This window comes from Thunnus thynnus, chromosome 24 (genome assembly GCF_963924715.1).
Source record: "Thunnus thynnus chromosome 24, fThuThy2.1, whole genome shotgun sequence".
Classification (NCBI taxonomy): Eukaryota; Metazoa; Chordata; class Actinopteri; order Scombriformes; family Scombridae; genus Thunnus; species Thunnus thynnus.
In genome coordinates, this window is record NC_089540.1 from 17,519,260 (window position 1) to 17,539,943 (window position 20,684).

Here is a 20,684-nt window from a genome sequence, read left to right on the forward strand (position 1 = left end):
TTCCTGCTGCTCAGACCGTCAAAATAAAAGGAATTACTGAATCTACAACACTTCCTGCTGTCAAGACTTTCAAAATAAAACACCCAACTGAGTTTTTTTTAATAGTGTTTGTGTGTTTTTTAGGATTTTAAATTATTCTCCACTTAAAAAATCAGGATGTATATACCAAAGTTTGAGTCTGACAACTTTTTATTTTTTTCTACAGTTAAACTATATTGTTTTTTTTCTAATGTACTATCATCTGATTTCCTGCTGCTTGACTTTGACTTGATGCATCTGTTTGCTTGTGCAGGACTTGGAACTGTTCACCTTTAACCTAATGTGACCTGTATAACTAGAACAAACACGTTTTGTAGAGCAGGTTTAAAGCTAAATCATCATCAATTACATTATCTAGTTCACTTTAGAGTTACAGAATTGATCATTGCCATAGGCAGAAGTAAATCAATAGATTTAATATAACTGTTACTACTGTAAATAAGTTATCTGTGTGTTAAGTTGTACATTTTGGACAGTAACACAACCGTACCTCTGAAAACATTTTAGTATAATAATGACACTCTCTATGCCATTGCTTACAGACATCTTTAGGGTTTAGTGTAACTTTAAAAACAGAAAAATCTAGTGTCAAAAGATGAATTTTAAGAAATAATTCCTGCCAGTTATGTAACCACGAGTTGTATTTTATAATAATTAACCTGAACTCTGGTCAGTAGGTGAAGACCAAAGTGTGTCATGTCTATTGATTTCAGTCTGTTGTGTTTTGAAGCTCCTTTGAGAAAATGAAATATTTTGATCTTAACAGCTGAGTTATCAGTTTGTGATCATTATTCTCATTCTTTGCTAATGTACAAATAAGTAGAGCAACACATCATACATATCAGACAAAAAACATTTATGTTTTCCTGCTGGGCTGATTGCTTCAAAAATATTGAGATAAATCTTGTTTTTTAATATACATACAGTCGCAGTAATTGGAAGTATAAAGATGGGTGATCTCAGTCAATCAAAAAAAAAACAACAGGACTCAACTTTACCCTCAGAAAAAAATGTTCTTTTAAAGTTGAAATACCTCTGGACGTGTATTTTGATGCTGCTTACCATGATGTAGAACATGAGAAATGTGACTTTAAAGAGAGATTTTAGGAAGCTTAAAGTCTATTATTTGATTATTTGTCCCATTTCAGCCTCCATTTCTCTCATTAATCAACACCTGCTCTGCTCCTGTACAGAAAATTTGATGCATTGTTAAAAGGTTGATGCTCGCTGAGGGCAGGATATGGAAATAAAAGGTGTTTACGACACTACAGGGATGTTTAATGTCAGCAAGAAAGTGCAAGTGGAGAGTTATTCCACAAGAGGGAGCTAAAGGAAAAGACAACAGAGGAAAATATCATAGCAGGAGTATATAATCTGGGTATAAATCTGATTGTAAATGGTTCAAATATTCAAAATCTTGCCACTATTTTATGCACATCTGTTATTTTTGCTAGTTTATGCTGCATGAGTGTGACTTTATTTTGACTATCTGGAGTTCAGGCCTGCAGGGTTCAAAGCTCAGCTTCTTTTAATTTATTTGACAAGACAAAAATACATATACAAAGTCACAGCTTGTGGTCCTCTTTCAAGTCTTGTTTTTCTCCCTCTTCTCCTGTGCTAAAATTACCTCCATCCTACAGCAATCAAACCTAATAAATACATTTCATATTCTACTGAAACTGCAGGCCTTCAAGGTACTACATTCATTTAATTGTACAAATAGTAACAGAAAAAACTCAGACTTTACATTATATCATAAAACGACAAAGACATATTCAAAACTTCTTTAAGGGAAATAACAATTTCACATTTTTTCGCCCCCTTAGTTTTGTTAATTGAGCTTCTGCAAATGTTTCCTTACTTTGCTGAATCACAAATGTTGTAAAATTGAGTTTGACAGTAATGACAGAGAAGAGAAACTTTCAGGGGCGTGAAAAATCCTGACACAAGGAAATTAAGACACAACATGTGACTTTACGGTTGGACTGATAAACCCCCCCCCGTCATATCTGAAATCACATTTTTGTGCTCTCGACTGTTTTTGTTTCTCCTCCGATTGCACGTACTGTTTTTTTTTTGTTTGTTTATTTTGTTTTTCTAATCATGTTTCGCCCTGTTTTTTTCTTCTGCAAAGTTATTCCCATACCCATAAATTTTACAGATAGCATCTCTTTACAGGATAAAAATGTTATGTTAAAAATGTTGATAAGTCACCCTTTATGAAAGGCTTATCAGCATGAATTTGTGGCTTTTTTAATGTTAATATGTAGATAGTTTAGAACCCATTATTAAGAAAAGAATTGGGTTGCCAGCATCAAACTTTGCTTTGTCTTTTTAGCTCCTTAATGGATCATGCAGACCACCTGACCTCTGGAAAAGGACTATAAAATCCATTTATTATGACTTTCTTTATCATTTATAACTGCAGAATTGATGTGCTATTAAACAGTGATGAACTAAATAGCTAAAAAAGATGCTGGAGGAGGATTTTCCACAACCTGGCCACCCAAAAAGTTATAAATGATTTCTATATGAGCTATAAAGTATTAATAAATGAACCAGTAATGACGCCATATAGTGTTAGAAAGACTACAAAGGCTACATTTGATGCACAAACAGGAAGTAAATGACATTTCCGATACAAATTTGGGCCTTCATCTTCCTCAGATGGTATAACACTTATCTACACTAAATGTGGAGTTTTGTTTGTTGATATTGTACCAACTAAAGCGGCACACCTGAGTCATATCTGTGAGTGTGGGAAAGTCCTGGAGAAATAGCAGCAGTCATCTCTGCCCCTGTTTGATGTCTTACAAGTTTATTTACTCAGCTTTTGTTCCAGGTTAAAGATAAACGGTTCGACCTTTTCTCAGCGGATTGTGTTTCTTTAACTCATTATACCACGCATGATTCCTCAGGATGAGAAAAAACCCTTAAAGACAAACAAAACATCTCTTCCTTTTCCTCAGCGCTTCTCATAAATGATCATTTCAGGGTTTTATTTCTGTGTGTAGTGACCTTCGACCTCAGAGGGTTAATGTGCATGTTTTCTTCATTCCTGCAAGCTGCAGACAGAGTTTTAGTAGAACACATTCCTCCCGTGTGAGTGTCAGACAGAGTCAGTTTATTTACACAAATCACAGCATATTTGGCTGCTCAGATTTACGGCTTAAGATGGCAGCAGACAGGTCGAAGGGTCACACAGAAAACACACACAGACACACCCTCGGGCTACTGAAGCTCAAACACTTTCCAACCTGTTGACTCCTACAGTTTGTTCACTGTGGAAACTGATTTTAGCAGGTTTGTGCAGATCAAAGGATATATATACACTCTCTTGAAGTTGGTGAAAAGCACTTGGGGTTCTTTTGTTGATCAGTTTCTCCTGGTCGACTCGACCAAATTGTCTGCGAAATTCAGCAAATTTATGAAAACAAAACAGCAAAACAGCCTCTAAATCCTCAAAATGTGTTGTTTTCCCAACGTTCTGGCCGCCTGATTAAACTTCAGATGCCCCCTATTGGTGTGAAGTGTTACAGCAGCGTGTTTCTTGATATATAAATATATATATATAAAGAAAAAAATATCTTGTTTTAACTACAATTTGTGCTGATTGTACCTTGAAAGTCTTTTAGACATAGACAGCAGGTTAGCTGAACATGCAACTTGTCTTTCTGCATATTTGTAATAACAGAGCAAGCATTCAACTCAACACATAAGGAGATAAAAGTTTACAATAATAAATGATTATATCATATAACATACAGATGATAAAACAGTGATAAAAACCTCTTCGACCATGTTTAACATTAAAATGGTAAAATAAGATCCACAGTAATTGAAACTCTTAATATACATTTGTGCAGTTTCATTTACTGTATAACAGCTGTCAGATGAATATAGTGGAGTAAAAAGTTGATCATTTCCTACATCTGCACATAAAGTACAGAAAACAAACTTGTCACGTACGTTTGTGTGTGTTTGTGCGCTCTGACGTTGCTTCAGCTTTAAAAAAAAAAAAACAGAACATGTGGGGGTTTGTTTTTCCTTTTCCAGCATACATGCATCAGTCGACTATCGTCTGTCATCAGCTGAAATAAATCAATCTAATGTTGAAATGTTTCTCTCTCTCCTCCTCTTCCTCTTTCCATTGCAGATGTGATTCTGTGATCTTTTGGTCTGACTCTCTTTAACCCTCTCTGATCTTTCTCTCCTTCTGGATTTTTGTGCAATTTCTACAGTTTCCATTTTAATACCTGAAATATAAACCAGTAAACTAAGACCAGGCCGTGTATTTTGGCCTCAAAGTGTCACAAGAGACTCTTTGATTTTTCATTGGTGAGCAGAGTCAAGAGGCCTGAGCAGCGCTGCCAATTTTTTAGCCACATTTGATGGGCGGTGGGAGACAGTTTCCCTCTTTAAGTGCAGTTTATATGGGGCCAAGTGAGGAAACTACCACTTTTATTTACTTACTTGGCAATTAAAACTCAGAATGTGAAGGGAAAATGTTGAGAGTAATTGGAAAAAAGTTGTATGATATATGGGAATGAGAATCATTGTTTGCCTTAACCTACAATTAGTTGCCTTTAATTGAGCACTTTATGACCTTGTACTGCACGGCGGGTCGGTTTCTGTTTAATAAATTTACTAAGCGCTGTCCTGCTGACTAGATTATTGATTATAACATCTGTTCTGATAACCACTACATCTTTCTAACCTTCTGTTTATTTGTTCCTGTCCTCTCTTGTGTCTCAGGCATCTCTTGCTGGACCGCCACCCATCCTGGAGCCGCTCTGCTTCCCTCGCTGTCGCTGCCATTTCCTGAGGTTTTGGATCTGGTTCCTCATCCTGCAGGAGTTCAGCCTCACCTCATGTCTCTCTCTCTCTCTCTGAATGATGTCTTTATCCCTCTCTCTCTCCTGTGTGAATAATGTCTTTTCTTGTCTCTTCTCCTCTATGTATGTGAATGATGTGAGTCTCCCCTGTGTGCATGTGTAGCCTGTCCTCCTGCCAGGTCTCCATGGTGATGGAGGTCGCGTGGCTCAGGTCCTATTCTGTTCTGGTTGCACCTAGAAGCTGCTCAGCATCCTCTTCATCACATTCTACACACACACACATATATATATATATCTATATAATAAATCCATTTTGTTGTCCTGTTCAATGTTGTATCTTGTAATTTGTGTTCTATTATGTGCACACAACAGGGAGGGATCCCTCCTCTGTTGCTCTTCCTGAGGCTTCTTCCATTATTTTGCCTGTTAACGGGTTATTTTAGGGAGTTTTCTCCTTATTTGAATTGAGGGTCTAAGGAGAGAGAATGTTGTAAGGCTGCATAGACTGAAAAGCCCCCTGAGGCAAATATGTGATTTGTGATATTGGGCTATATAAATAAAACTGACTTGACTTGAATTTAAATACAATATGTTGTAATATTTATGCCTAAGTGATATTTATGGTATAGTAGCACCATCTTAATCTTATGAAGTCATTTTTCTGAGCTAAAAGAGATGAAACACAAAGGAGACTCTGCAGTTATGTTGGCACAAATTAAGACCTTAACATGCCTGAAGTGGATTTGCTCCACATTTATACCCTAGAACACAAACTACCATATAAAAACTTTTTTTTTTATGGCATTCATTTTGTTATTATTTACGACCAAAATCACTTGAATGCATGACCCATTTACAACCTCTGATTTTGGAAGACGGCGCTCAGGGGGAGGCAGCATCTGTGCATCTGCCAGGATGACGTTTTAAACCAAGTCTGAATGTCTCTGGTTAAAATTACGGTTAAATGTGATCTATATGGAGTCAAAATATCAGACCAATATTGAATAAAAGTCATTTTACATTAGAGCAAAGCAAAATATTTTTAAAAATCCATGTCAAGTGCAATTTAGAGCTGCTGCCAGGTGCGTCATTTTTGTTTTCTTCTGAAGAAAACACAGTGGAGTAGTAGTTAGGCCTCAGTGGTGGGATTAACCCTTAAAAACTGATTCATAATTAGTCTCTATACCAAACTTCTGTGTCTCAAATCTATTTGTCATTCATAAATACCTTATTCATGACAAAATAAATGGTTGATTAATCCTTAATGAAGCTTTCAGAGAGCAGACAGACTAGATCCTTTAGGTTTATGAAGGAAAAAGATTCACAATCACTCTGTATTTTGGTTCTATGTTAGCTAAAACAGGAGAATATAACAGCCATCATGATTTAAATAAATACTGAATGTGAAGAGTGAATTTTTAAATAAATACGGATCAAATTTGACCTTGAACACCCTCTGTTATATGTACAAAAATGTGTATCATTGATAAAAAAAAAAATAAAAAAGGTTTTTGTATATTCAGGGTCACTTTAGGAAACATAATAACATTTCAGGCTAAAGGAAAGGCGTTTAGGGTGTTTTCATGCTCTCAAAATTAAAAAATGGGTCAAATTTGACTTGAAAAGTTTTAAAACTGTAAACTTTGGCCAGATGTAAAGGCCTTTTGGTATCCAAACTAACAAGGTGTTATCCTCTGGGGAGCATGAATGTGCTCAGTAAATTTTAAGGCAACTTGCAGATTATGTTTTGTGGCAATAACTGGAAGTTTTGTCCTAAAGGTGGGGCTAGAGAAAAGTTCAAGCAGCCACAAAAATCACTCGAATTTATCATTTGGGGGTCATAAAATTTCATGCTAATATGGCCAATAGTTGGGTGAATGTATTTGTTTTTGCAAAATGGATGTGAGTCTGATGTCAGAGACGTCATCCTGTCCAGACAAATTAGATTCTCTGAAATTAAAGTGCAAATAGTGACAGACAGACGTATGTTTCTGAGGTGGAGTCAGTTTATTTCAGTCAAATGATCTCCCAGCATCCTCTCCCACCCTCTGGATTACAGAGATGAGTTGTGTAATTTAACATGTTAATGACATGCTCCAGTAAACAGCTGTCATTAAGGTTATAAATCTGCCGCCACTGAAAACTACTCTGCTTTTTCTGTTTTTCTCCCTCTTTGACTCCCCGTCTGCTTCTTCTGTCTTAATCTCAGATTGAAAATGCACCAAGACGGATGTTTCTTTATTACTGTGCATTTTATAAAATTACCATTTATTATTCTAAAACATTTTGTTTTAAAGTTCTTTGTTTTTTCGTTGTAGCTTGGATTGTATTTTAAATTTGTGTAATCTCTGCTAGAAAGTAATATTGGTAATATAACCGCGAATTAAACCACATTAAACCAGCACAGGAAACACACTGGAAGTTTATCTCGGCTCTGTTAAAAAAATCAGCCTGGTTTTACACTGACCCATAATTTTTTTCAATCGGGGTATTTTGAAGGACAATTCTTCATGTCTGTCACAATCCAATTCGCCTCAGTATCTGCCATTCAGATATCTTTATTGTGTGTGTGCGTGCTACATATGAAATAATTGGCTCTGACAGCAGGATAAGAGAGAATCAGAGCGTCGCCGCCACCCACACAGAAAACACATCTGAGCAGGATTCTTTCATTACAGAAGGAGGCGACGCAAAACTCACATTCAATAAAAATGAACAATATAACGAGAGATTTGTGTTTTGATGCTTAAGCATCAAATATCATAGCAGGATTTTTTGGAAAATTGTATTGGTTGCCTCTAACAGGGATGGATGCACAATTGATAATGTTATATTATACTATGTTATGCTATGCTGTATGCTGTTATGCTATGTTATGTTATGTTTTCCATATCATATTTTTGAATTCTTATTATAAAATAACTAAAATAACAATATTTTATTAAATCAGGTATAATATTTTGTGTACTATGGTGCTATGTAAGAAACACAATTAACACAGCTTATTTGATTAGTAAGATGTTTAAATGTAATTTTAACGGTCAGACCTGAAAGACCTGATAGCATCTTGACTTGCAATTTGCTTATGACTTGGACTTGACTTTGTCTTGCCTCAAAAGACATATAAGTTATATATTTTACCTTTAAACCTCTAATTCAACATGAAATGACTTGTTGATGACTCTCACATTCTCTCTCTCTCTCAGACTCCCGGCCTGTAAATAAAATGATAATGAGCCGTGTTTCAAACAAAGCCTCAGTCGTGACATCAGCAGTGACTCTCGGTTCACCCCGACACGCTGCTGGCAGGAGGAAACACAGCAGGATTAGCCTCCACCTGAACCGGCTCACATCGCTGCAAACCCCGAAGACACTCAACGCTGAGAGTGTGTGTGAATGAGAGACGATCAGCACATAGGTGGAATTTGCATCTTAATAGGAAGAGTTCATCTCCAAAGTGCTATTGATCCATTTTGAACAGAAAAATTGAAATTGTGATGTATTCAGACTTCAGTATGCCAGTGGAGAAAGTGCTGAATGTAGGAATAAACGCAACACTGTCTGATTTCTATCTGTTCCTCATTTTAGGTCTAATGTTTGTATTTGAGGATAGTGTTGTAGTGCAAATCATCATAACAGGCTTGTAACAGAGCCAGAGACAACATGATTGAATGTAGTATGACTAAAATCTGAGCATTCAGAGCTTACAAAGAGCAAGGCAGTCCTTTGAAAGACCAGGGCTAGAGTACAGGAAGACGGAGATGAGAGCTTAGAAAGTTCAAGACTAGAGAAACAAGGGTGTACTGCATAAAGTCTACACTTTAGAAAGACTGAGACAAGAGCTTGGATAGTCCAAACCAATGCTAAAGAACTGAAAGGCCAAGACGAGGGCTTAGAAAGACCATGACCTAAAGAAAGAGGAGAACCTGAGTTTAGAAAGATAGAAAGTGAAGCGTGAAAAAACAAACCCTTTAAACTGTATGATGGTTTAAGTTTATTGATTGTCACATTATGGGAGATGTCTATAAGAAACTGTGTCAGTGACAGCCTCAAACTGATATCGTCAGTTTGAGGCTGTCAGATTGTGCAATGAATGTGTGGTGAATCGTATCGCTACGATGTAAACAGAGAAAGGTTATTTTTTCGTTTTGGTTTTTATTTGTCATGGATGTACTAAGGAGAACAAGTGTGTTATCCTCCTAAACTTTGTTCCAAAAACTGCGCTTATGAAATGTCATGCCAGCATATTCTGTGTCATTTCATGTCATATTCTGATTGGTCTGTTTGTCGTAGTAGCAGTCACATTGTGAGAATGTGATCTTAAATTTTTGCCTCAAGCTGTCTTTGGTCTCTAAAGCTTCAAATCGGTCGTCAGTAGACGAGTCTCACAGTGAAATTTAAGACGTAGTTTTGGATAAACAACCAAAGATTTCACCACGTTATTCTCACAATTGTCAACTTTCATTGTAGACAGCTCAAAGTGTGAAGGGGCCTTAAGAAAGTTATTTCAGTCTATTCTGTATACACAACATCTCCATTTCTTCCCAGTTAAAGGGGTGTTAAAGATTTCCTTGTCTGAACCAAAATCTAAAGATAGGGGGTTCTGTACATATTGTAAAGCCCTTTGAGGCAAATTTGTAATTAAGGCTACATAAATAAAATTAGAATTGGAAAGACCAAAACAAGAGCTTTTACAGTCAGAAGCAGGGGCTGAAACTGGGCGAGAAAACTTGAAAAACTGAAATCAGAGCAGCTTCATTGTCTGAGAAATGCAAACAAGCTTTTTTCTCAGCTGGGTCCTGATAACATTTAAAGCCTCTGTTGACTCAACACAAGCTGCCTTCACCAACATTAAACAGTAAACTGGGATTAAGCAATAGGGTGGACACCGTAATATAGTTGAAGTGTCTAATTTTGGTCTATTTGATTGTTGCAATTTGATAATTTTCTTGAGGAAAACATTTGTTGGCTTTGTGTATTTTTTGCGAGGTTTTCCAGTGGCGTTATGAGTTTTTTTCAGAGGCAGCATCTTGTGGACATTAGTGGTACTGCAGTTTATGACACTTAAGTACAGAATTGGCTTGTTTCTTTTAACACTGTTTTTTTTGAAGAAGTTTCATTTTTTCAACTGAATATTGCATTCAGGTGCTGAATACACTAAAAAAAATGTGGTCTTAAAGGCTAAAAAACACTAAAAAATGTTGGTTTTGCAAGAACATTTTTTAAATTTAAGGGTATTCACAACAAAAAAAATAGATAATAGCCTTCAGCAAACCCACTCTGGTTAATCTTTGATTCATAATGTCCCATAGTTTTCTTCTTCTTATGATATTAGGTACAGAGATTGTCAAATTGTAGTTCCTTGTTTTAGACAGAAATACATTTTCTTCCCATTAAACAAAATGCTTTGTGCTGTCAACACAGCCTGCTTTAAAAAATACAATAATCACATTCCTGCACATTTAGTGCTGTTTTTTTTTTAAGCATGTCAACATTGCTCTTGTTCTGCAGTGTTCAAGGCTTCTGCATATTCAGCGGAAACGTGACAGTCCTCCATTTTGATCAGCGAGGGTGGAAGTGTGAGGGATTATCATGCAGGAGAATACGCAGATAAAACACAAAATCCCATTCACGGCCACCCACAGACGCATACAAAGAATCAGATGAAACCTCTACGCTCTGTCAGGGGTTTGAAAAGGAAACGGAGGATATACTTTATAGTAGAGTTTGTGGCACATTTAGGTACAGAAACTGGGCTCTGGAGGATGAAAAAGATAAAGGAAAAAGATAAATGAACAGTATAAATAGCTAATGTGTAAGATATAAAATATACTTGTTTTGCAATAAATGAGCCAAAACTCACTCAAAGAGATTTGGGACCTTTCAAGGAGTTGCAAGTTAATCTGATGATGGCTCGAGAGATGATTAATAAGTTGAAAAAGAAGAAAACACATTATTACTAAACATGTTATGTTGGGTTTTTTCATACTATGGTATTTGTATATTTTTATCTTTTCAGATCTGAGAAGAAAACATCATTCTTTGAATTGCTCACAGCTCGTATATACATGTAAACAAATGAAGCCAATGCAAAAGTGACAAAAACTGCAGTTCCTTGAATGGCCACTTGAGGCTGGCTCCAAAAGCCATTTAAATTTGATTAAGGCTTGAAGTTATACATAATTCAGGGCTCGGCTTCTTTGAGTGACAGGTGAGTACCGTCACAGGCAAGTCACTATCATGGCAACAATGTTGGTAAGGTAATGTAACCATAGCGTGACCCCAGATTCAAAGAGTATAGCCATAGCTGTAACTATTTCAGTGGGTTTTCAGTTCATGAAAGTCAATTGTAACATTTTGGTCACGCAAAAAAAGTCCTGTTCAGCGTTTGGTTTCACTAAAAGACCCTCTAAGGAGTTGAATGTGTAGTTTTTCTGGTAAGTACATTTTGTTTTAATGGTTTTAAGCCTGTTTTTCGCTAGTGAAAAATAGCATTAGCATTAGCATCATCACACTTAACCATAAACTGTAAATTCGCCGGGCTAACCAAGCTAGCAGCTAGTGTTAGGGTCAGCTCCTCCCTCTCATCCAAATATGGTCACTTTTGGCTCAAAAAATTCAAGATGGCCGCAGTCAAAATGCAAACTCGAGTCCACAAACCAATGGGTGACATCACAGTGGCTACTCCATTATGTTTTTTAAAGTTTGTGGTTAAAGAATAAAAAGAACCAATGACCTTTTGTTTACAGTCCATCTTTCCACAACATTTCTCTCATCAGTGATTAAACTTTGACGTGATGGCGACTCCATTCATCACTGTGCTGATGGGAGACAATTTAGCTGTAAACAATGACTACAGAGAGGTAAATTTGGCACTTTGTACATTGCATGTACTCAAGTCCCTAGAAACAGTATTTTTGTCTGCTTGTCATTTTCTTTTTATAATTCCAGAAATAAATGCAAAAAGAATTGATCAGTCGAGTTAATGGCAAAGGTTAATACATACATTTTACTTTTTTATTAGTTTTTGTTTGTATCTAAACCCACTTAAATAACATTTTAGATGTTTTTTAGTGGCTGATTTCTGTTTTTATTAAAAACTCTTAAATTAATGGACTTGAGATACTGTTTATGGTTATTTTAACATTAATAACATTAATATTCTTGTATAGCATGCTTGAGTGGCATAAAATCATAAAATAATAATTGCAGACTTGTTGCTGCACCAGTACATTCCCCTAAAACCATTAAAATATTGCATTACCTGAAATGCTACCTGTTAATGCTAATAAATACGTTTTCTAACTAATCTAAGTCACTCAACTAACAGTTACAACCTAATTACATATTACAAATTACATGAGCAAAAAAATGATATGCAATACCTGAACTAGTAAAAGCTTCCTGCCATCGACCAAACATTTACTTTTGTCCGCCATGTTTCTGCGTATATGTCTACTTTCAGCAAGTTGTGTACCAAAATTTGCACTGGCTTTCTGAGCTGTTTTTCCAACTTGAGGGGGCGTTCACATGAATTTTCCCAGTTGGAAACTCATTTTTCTGATTATTCCAACACCACATGAATGCCACATCACACTGTATGTTTGGTACCTAGCAGAGAGCTGCTGGCAGTTTCCCGCCATGATTAAAGCTTTGAGGACCAATTATTAAACCAGAGAACACAAGATCAATTACAAAGAGTTTAATCCCAAAAATACTTCTTTCATTTTTTCCATTTTGGCATGTAATACATTGTTTGGTCTTGCTGTATCTTGGCTGTAACATTATATTGTGTAATTTACATCATCGGAAGGTGCAGCAGTCATGCAATGTTGAACACAGCTCAACTGATCACTGGAGGAGGAGGATGCCACGTTCACATTGGATAACATCGGAAAAATTATATTCTGACTGTCTCCTGGTGGTAATTACAAGTATGACATGTAGCCTTTTGCAGCCTTCTGAGATACCTTCAAAAACATTCAACTTTACTTAAGAACTTTAAGTAACATGATGCAGTTTATGGTTTTATTAATATGTATTCATCAAGCTACAGCAACAAGATTTCCTCCTGTTTCTTCTGTTTTGACGTGAACGCAGCATGAAGCCAACAGTCCATGTGAGACATTCAACAGTCCTGTCAGTTAGGACCAAAGCAGAGACAAAATGCTAATCTCATATATTCTGCAAGCTGTCAATTGTGTAGTTTGTGTAGTTGAATGGGTGAAGCATGATGTTAACTCTGTCAGAGTTAAGGGTTGACTGATTTGATTAAAAAACCTCCCACACACAGCATGTTTTGGTTTCATTCAACAAGAGGAAACGTTTGATTAAATATCACTCAATAAGAGGGAAAAAAGTCACTTTTAGAAGCAGCTGAACAGGTTCCAGCCTGTCGGGTTTGTTTCACTACATCATAGTTACAGGAAGACACTTCGCTCCTTGTCTTTCTGTCCTGTCGCTGCCAGCAGGTCGACGTAGTGTGGGATGCACTCATAACACCTTTTCAACAACTTCAGGGAACAGGAAAACAGCTTATTTCTTTTACAGGATGGTAATGATGCTGACTGTTTCAAGGATCGATTAAATGATGATTTTGTCCCAAATTGCTCACTGTATGCAGATGACTAGATGCTGTGTTGTTGTAAGAAAAATTGTTGGGAAAAAATAACATATTGGATACTTTTGGGGTTGTGCACAATGCATGGGAACAGTTGGTACTTTGTTAATGACCATTGTTTGTTTGGTAGCCTCAATAGTGGATTATAAAGGGAACAGCAGTGGTGGAATGTAATAGGGCTGCAACTAGCGATTATTTTCATGATTCATCAATTCATTGTTTTGTCAATATAATTTGAGAAAATAGAGAAAAATGCCAGTTATAATTCCTTAGCACCCAAGGTGAAGTCTTCATATGTCTCGTTTTGTCAGATCAACAGTCCAAATTGCAACATATTCAGTTCAATATCATGTATGACACATACAAGCTTCAAATCCTCACATTTTTGCTTAAGAAATGACTAAAACAATTATTAATTCATAAATATAGTTGCAGATTAGTTTTCTGTCAATCAGCTAATGGCCTAATCATCAGCTCTAGAATGTAACGCAGTGCATTTAATCAAGTATAGTAATATATAGTATAAGTACAATTTTGAGGTATTTGTACTTTACAAGAATATTTCCATTTTATGCTTCTTTATACTTCTACTTCACAACGTTTATTTTAAAGCTATAATTAATTTCAGATCTATATTTTACATGTAAAACAGTTAATGTATTTTATATTTGATATATATATATATATTTATAATTAATTTATACATTAAATCCCATTTGATTCAACATTGTAAGACAATAAAACATGAAAAAATTTGAAAGAATTTGTGTTTACAGGCACTGTATATCTGTATAGTATCTAATAAATATAACTCCATTGGGCCATTCTGAATAATGAGCACTGATATTAAATACTTCTGTACTTTTACTTAAGTAAGCTTTTGATTGCTGGACTTTTACTAGTAATGGAGTATTTTTATACTTCTATTTTCCTCGAGTAAAAATTCTCAATACTCCTTCCACCACTGCTGAACAGTGAATTATTTTAGATGTAACAAATGAAAGAAATGTGTCTGGCAAGGAAAAAGGATATTGAGCTGTTTTGAGGATTTATGACTGTATTGCTAATGTTTCTGGTTAAACTATGGATGTTGAACGGGAATCTGGTGCACAAATAATATAAATAGTCATGAAATTCAAAAAATCTAACATTGTTTCTGGTCATCAGAAAAATAATTTAGGAGCAACTTAACACCCTCTGAAAATCTTGTTTTTTCTGACCTCCACTGGTTTAACGTCACTTTGCTGCAGTGATGTAGTGTACTCCAGGGTGTGTCAGTACACTGTGACATCACTGGCGAGTGTAGTTGTAGCACCAAACTTTAAACTGCTCTCCAGCCTGGTGTTAAGTTGCTTTTTATGTGCTGTCTGCAAGTATTTGGCAGCGAATCAAAGCAGCTTTAAATCTGAAGGATGTAATTGGTTGTAACAACTACTGTGTCTGCACCCAGGCTACAAATAGAGAGCTACATGTACATGAAAAGTTGAAAAAAGCCTGCTGTAGATCCAAGGTGAACAGTTAAAATCAATCAGATGGATCGGTGATGATCAGTGCCAAAGCAGAAGCAGACAAACATCTGATCAAACATCTGCTGAGCTCTGTGGAGACAAAATCAGCTGTTCACAGAGTTGAAAACCTCCAATATGGCTTCCAGAGAAGGGGGAAACACAGATGGTTCTCCAGGAAAGACACAGAACTCAGAAATATCTTAAATGGGTGAAATTCACCACTTTTAGAAAGATATCTTTCAAGATTTGCTAGTTCCTACACTAACATTCTTTCCAGATGTAATTTTGGCAAATGCAAGACTTTTTTTTTTTCTTTTTTAGAAAACTGAGATTCTTTTAAGCAACATCACTCTTGTGTAGAGCCCTTTACATCCCACATGATCAACAAATGTTTCTATGAAGTTCAGACTTCAGTGACCTCAATGAACTCTGAACAAAAGAGTCATGGTTTCAGTGTCAGCCTTAGGGCCACAACTAAAGATCATTGGCAATTAATCTGCCGAATATTTTTTGGATTACTTGACAAGTAATTTTGTCTATAAAATGTCCGAGAATAGTGGAAAATGCCAAAATGAGTCCAAAGTGATGTTTTCAAATGTCTTTTTCTGTCCGACCAACAGTCCAGAACGCAAAAACATTACGTTTACTATCACAGAGGACAAAGAAAACCCTAAAATTTCACATTTGAGAAGCTTCCAATTATTCAATTATCAGAATAGTAGCTGATTAATCAACAAATCAACTATTCACTGCGTCTCTACATTTCAAATTCATTTTTTCAACCTCAAAGTAGCAGAGAGGATTGTAAAGGAGACAGACAGAGAGACTTGTGTCTTTTCAGGGGATTCATCTTCATTGTAACACCAACTCACAGCTCTACACACCAGTCTGTGCATCCCACATCACATTTACTTAACAGTCTCACATTTGTGCACAGCACAACACGGCAGCGACAGGGAGCTCTGTCAGTAGATCCATACAATTTATAAAAACATCTCCGCTTCACTGGAGACATCTCCACTGAAACAGTCCTATTAATATTCCTACAGGGACTTAGAGGAAGCGCCACAGTTTATGGAGACACTATCTGCCTTTAAAGAGGGTTAAAACAGTCACCAATCGAGGCAAGCCATCAATATTTTTTCACATAATTTTGAGATTATTGTGATTTTCTTGTGAATTTATATAATTCATAATTATATCATACCTATTTTAGTTGTTCTCTGCAAATAAAAAGATTGATAAATGGTATGTTTAATGTAACATTATTGATATTTTCTAGCTGAAGTGGCTTCACTATAAATATATTTTCATCATATATGGAGACTTGCAATGTGACTGTGGTAATCAATAATGATATTTATGCTTCATTGTGTTTTTTATTTGCTATGTATCACTGTAAAATATACCTTGAATATTCCATCTTATAATATTTCTATAGTAGAGGTGCTTTTATAGCTTTCTTTTCCAAAATCTGTCATCACTGCCTCTTTTTCTTCTGCTTCAGGGACTTCCTCCTTTTCACTATCATCTCATACAGCTTGTCCATGCCCTCATCCAGCCCCTCTCCTATGATGGCGCAGGCCGGCTGGACGTGGTACGGGGTGGAGGGGCTCAGCTCGGCCAAGGCCAGCTGCCTCTCAATCTCCCCGACATCCAGCGCCCGGGGCAGGTCCTGCTTGTTGGCAATGACCAGCAGCGGCGTCCCCTGGTTCTCCGAGAACCGGGTGATCTTGTGCAGCTCGGTGCGGGCCTCTTCCAGCCTCTCGGCGTCCACGGAGTCCACCACGTACACGATGCCATCCGTGCAGCGGCTGTAGGGCTTCCAGAGGGGCCGCAGCTTCTCCTGGCCCCCGACGTCCCAGAAGTGGCAGCTGATGCCTCTGGAGGCCCCCGCGCCGCCCAACCGGATCCTCTCCGTGTTAAAGCCGATGGTGGGCACCGTGTTGACGAACTCGTTGAATTTCAGCCGGTACAGCACGGTGGTTTTGCCTGCAGAGTCCAAGCCGAGCATGACTATGTGCAAGGACTGGAAAGCGGCCAAATTGGAGAAACTATTCCCCATCTTGCAGGCTGGGAAGGAGGAACAGCATGCACTCCCACAGTCCCAGCAGCGAGCGATATCACCGCAGGAGATGCTTAAATGTCCCAGGAGGGATCCATAGCGGGTGATTCCCCCGGTGAGAGTCAAAGCGTGAGGTCGGAAAAAACGCGCAGAGACGCCTGATCCGCGCCTCTCCCGTTCAGCAGATGTGGAGGGCGCAGCCCCTCGTTGCGCGGCGGCACTCCGGCAGCCAGATGAGCTGCAGCATCCCTGGACTCACTCCAGCAGCATCAGGCGTCCAGAAACAGTCAAATCATCACACATCCACGCGGTGCGTTTACCTTGCGCACCGCTCTCCCAATGCGCAAATTACGCGTTGCCGAGTGTCACATCATGCATCTGTCAGTGTGAGTGTGTGTGTGTATGTGTGTGTGTGTGTGTGTCCAAGTGCGCAGCAGCTGCCTTCATGTGCTAACACACACACAACAGTGCATGGTGTGTGACGCGTGGATCAGCCTATAAACGTTGCCATGTAGAGATGCGTCAAGTTGCAGCAGAAAAACACAAATGTAGATTTCCGGTTAAGCCATTGGCCTTCATAAATAAAAGTCTCATCTGTGATCATAAACCGCAGCAGTCAGGTCAAACAGGCTTTTATTTTCTGTTTGGCTGTAGTGTTTCCTCTGCGCACAAAGCTGCCTGAGCTGCTGCAAGTCTGACACCCAGTGGAGAAATATGAAAACATCTCTCATGTTTTTTTTCCTGCTTCATGTGTAGTTTAGTACATGTTAAATATACAGATGGGTGACAAATGAAAGGAAAAACCAACATAAAGTGTCATAGTAAGGTGTTGGGCCACCACATGCAGCCAGAACAGCTTCAATGCACCTAAGCATTGATTCTACAAGTCTCTGAACAGCTTCAGTGCTCCTTTCCAAGTCTGTGGACTCTATTGGAGAGATGAACACCATTCCTCTACAAGATATTCCCTCATTTATTTAAACAACCTTTATTTAATCAGCTCATTTCATTGAGATCAGAATGCAAGAGAGAACTGAGTACAGCAGATAGAAAGAAAAACAAACATAGCCAGACATAACAAAAGGACATATAGCATCAGAGACAACCACAAACATCACTAAAGAGATTTGAAGATGAAAGTTTATATTATATTATTTGGTCTTATGAAGATGGTGGTCAAGAGCGCTGTATAACACGTCAGTCCAAAATCTCCCATAGGTGTTCAGTTGCATTGAGATCTGTTGACTGTGAAGGCCATAGCATATGATTCACATCATTTTCAAACTCATAAAACCATTCAGTGACCCCTCGTGCCCTATGGATGGGGGCATTGTCATCCTGGAAGAGACCACTCTCATCAGGATAGAAATGTTTCATCATAGGATAAAGCTGATCACTCAGAACAATTTTGTATTGATTTGCAGTGACCCTTCCCTCTAAGGCATAGGTGTCAAACTCTGGCCCACAGTATAATTACATTTGGCCCGCGAGGCAATACCAATTGACTACTAGAGCTGGCCCGCCGGTATTATACAGCGCATGTACCGCTAATACTACAAATCCCAGAATGCTCTGCTGGTGTTTTGGCGCGTCAATCAGGACAGCACCCATAAACACCCTCTCCTCTGTTGACAGTAGTCATAGCGACCTCATGCTACTACTGGCACCGTGCTACCCCTCCCAAAAATGGCGAAAAGAAAGACAAAAAACAGGAGCTTTCTGGACAGGTGGGAGGCAGAATATCTGTCTACATATGTAAAAGACAGACCTGTTTGTCTTGTATGTGGAGCCAACGTGGCTATAACCAAGGAGTACAACATTAGACGACACTATGAAACGAAACACCACAAGTACGAAGACCTGGACATGACTCAAAGGCGCCAGAAAGTAGAGGAGATGAACAGAAGTTTGGTTTTACAACAGACTATGTTCAAAAAAGCCATTTCACAAAGTGAGGCTGCTGTATAGGCTAGTTTTATTGTGGCAGCACAGATCGCAAAATCAGCCGGGCCCTTCAATGAGGGAGAATTTGTGAAAAAGTGCATAATGAAAAAATTGTGACCTCGTGTACCCAGAGAAAAAGCAAGCATTTTCGAATGTGAGCCTGAACAGAAACACAGTAGCTGATCGCACATGTGATCTTGCCACCAATCTATATGACCAGCTGATGGAAAAGGGAAAAGGTTTCGTTGCATTCTCCCTCGCTGTGGATGAGAGCAGCGACACATCTGATACTGTCCAGCTGTCAGTCTTCATCCGTGGAGTGGACTCAAATCTGTGTGTTACGGAGGAAGTTTTGAGATTAAAATCAATGCATGGCACAACCACAGGAAAGGAAATCTTTGAAGAGGTTTCCAAATGTGTAACTGAAATGCTGCCGCGGGATAAACTCGTAAACCTGTTTGGGTCCATATGAAAACGTTCACTGTTATATCTGGAGGAAGTTTTTTTCAATAAATATCAATGTTGGCCCGCGACTTTGTCCCTGTTTTAAATTTTGGCCCACTGTGTATTTGAGTTTGGGGGACAAGTGGACCCAAAGCACACCAGCAAAATGACCCCTACAGCATAACAGAGCCACCAGATCCCGATTCCAGCACACCCAGTATCCAAAACCAGCGCCATGCCTCTCTGATACGAGTGTGATGTAACAAACTTTGAGCAAACACACAGAGAGAGTGAAAACAGTTGTTAGGCGCTTTTTGAGGCTTTAAAAAATTTAATTTAAAATCCCACTTCCTCACGGTGGCTTGAAGATGTGGTTATTTAAATTAAATTTAAAGCTGAAAAGCCTTAAAGGTTCATCAGTTTTTTACAACCAACTTGTCATTTTTGTCTTGTTTAGCGCATTTTAAACTGTCCTTACTGCACATACATGATAATATAACTTCTCATTTGATCATTTTAACAAAGTATAAAGCTTCCAGGAACCCAAATTAAAAAAGATTAAAAGAAGAAAATTGACACAGGTGGCTATAAAAATGTATAAATGTTTAGTGATAATCACTCAAAATGTAATAAGAACATTATTTCAATGTTTAAACTCACAAATACAGCAGAAAAAATGTAAGAAATAAAACTATATCAGCACCCAGAAAAATTGGCCATTGTGAGTGTTTTAAAATTATATAATCTATTAGTGATGCATTAATTAAACTTTACTGTTTTAGTTGAGTTTAGTGGTTTAGAGAGAGAGAGAGGTGAGGATATTCAGGCAGAAAGGTATAAACAGTGCAGAAATTGTCCTACACATAAACAGCGTACTTGCTACCTCCAGCTGTACCAGCTCTCGGGGAAGCTGTGACACAGCAGAACTGGTGGTCCTGAGTCCATTTCAAAGTAATGAATCCTCACACCAGGCTGAGACACAGAGGAATTATCATATCTGAACGCTCAAACATAAAACTTAAGTATCAAAAGTAAAAGTGCTTGTTATACAGAAGAATGCCCTCTGTGATCCACATCATCAAAAATATTGGTGAAATATTGGATAATTTGACCTCTTTAGGCCTTTAACATTCATTTCAGTGAAAACTATCTGATAAGTTTAGAGAGGAAATCACTCTTTGTGAACTGATAACAACTCATAGATATCTGAAACATGACAAGGAGCTGAA

The 20,684-nt window shown here is 37.8% G+C and overlaps 1 protein-coding gene across 1 annotated transcript; it reads right to left on the reverse strand.

Moving 5' to 3' along the window:
- Positions 1-12,561: 12,561 nt before the first annotated feature.
- On the reverse strand, positions 12,562-17,588 carry arl4ca (ADP-ribosylation factor-like 4Ca). The gene has a single exon (XM_067583383.1). The coding sequence runs from the start codon at positions 17,065-17,067 to the stop codon at positions 16,483-16,485; it is 585 nt and encodes a 194-aa protein (XP_067439484.1). The 5' UTR covers positions 17,068-17,588; the 3' UTR covers positions 12,562-16,482.
- Positions 17,589-20,684: the final 3,096 nt, after the last annotated feature.

Coding starts and splice junctions, on each gene's coding strand:
- arl4ca (XM_067583383.1), bottom strand. CDS start 17,067: ATGGGGAATAGTTTCTCCAATTTGGCCGCTTTCCAGTCCTTGCACATA.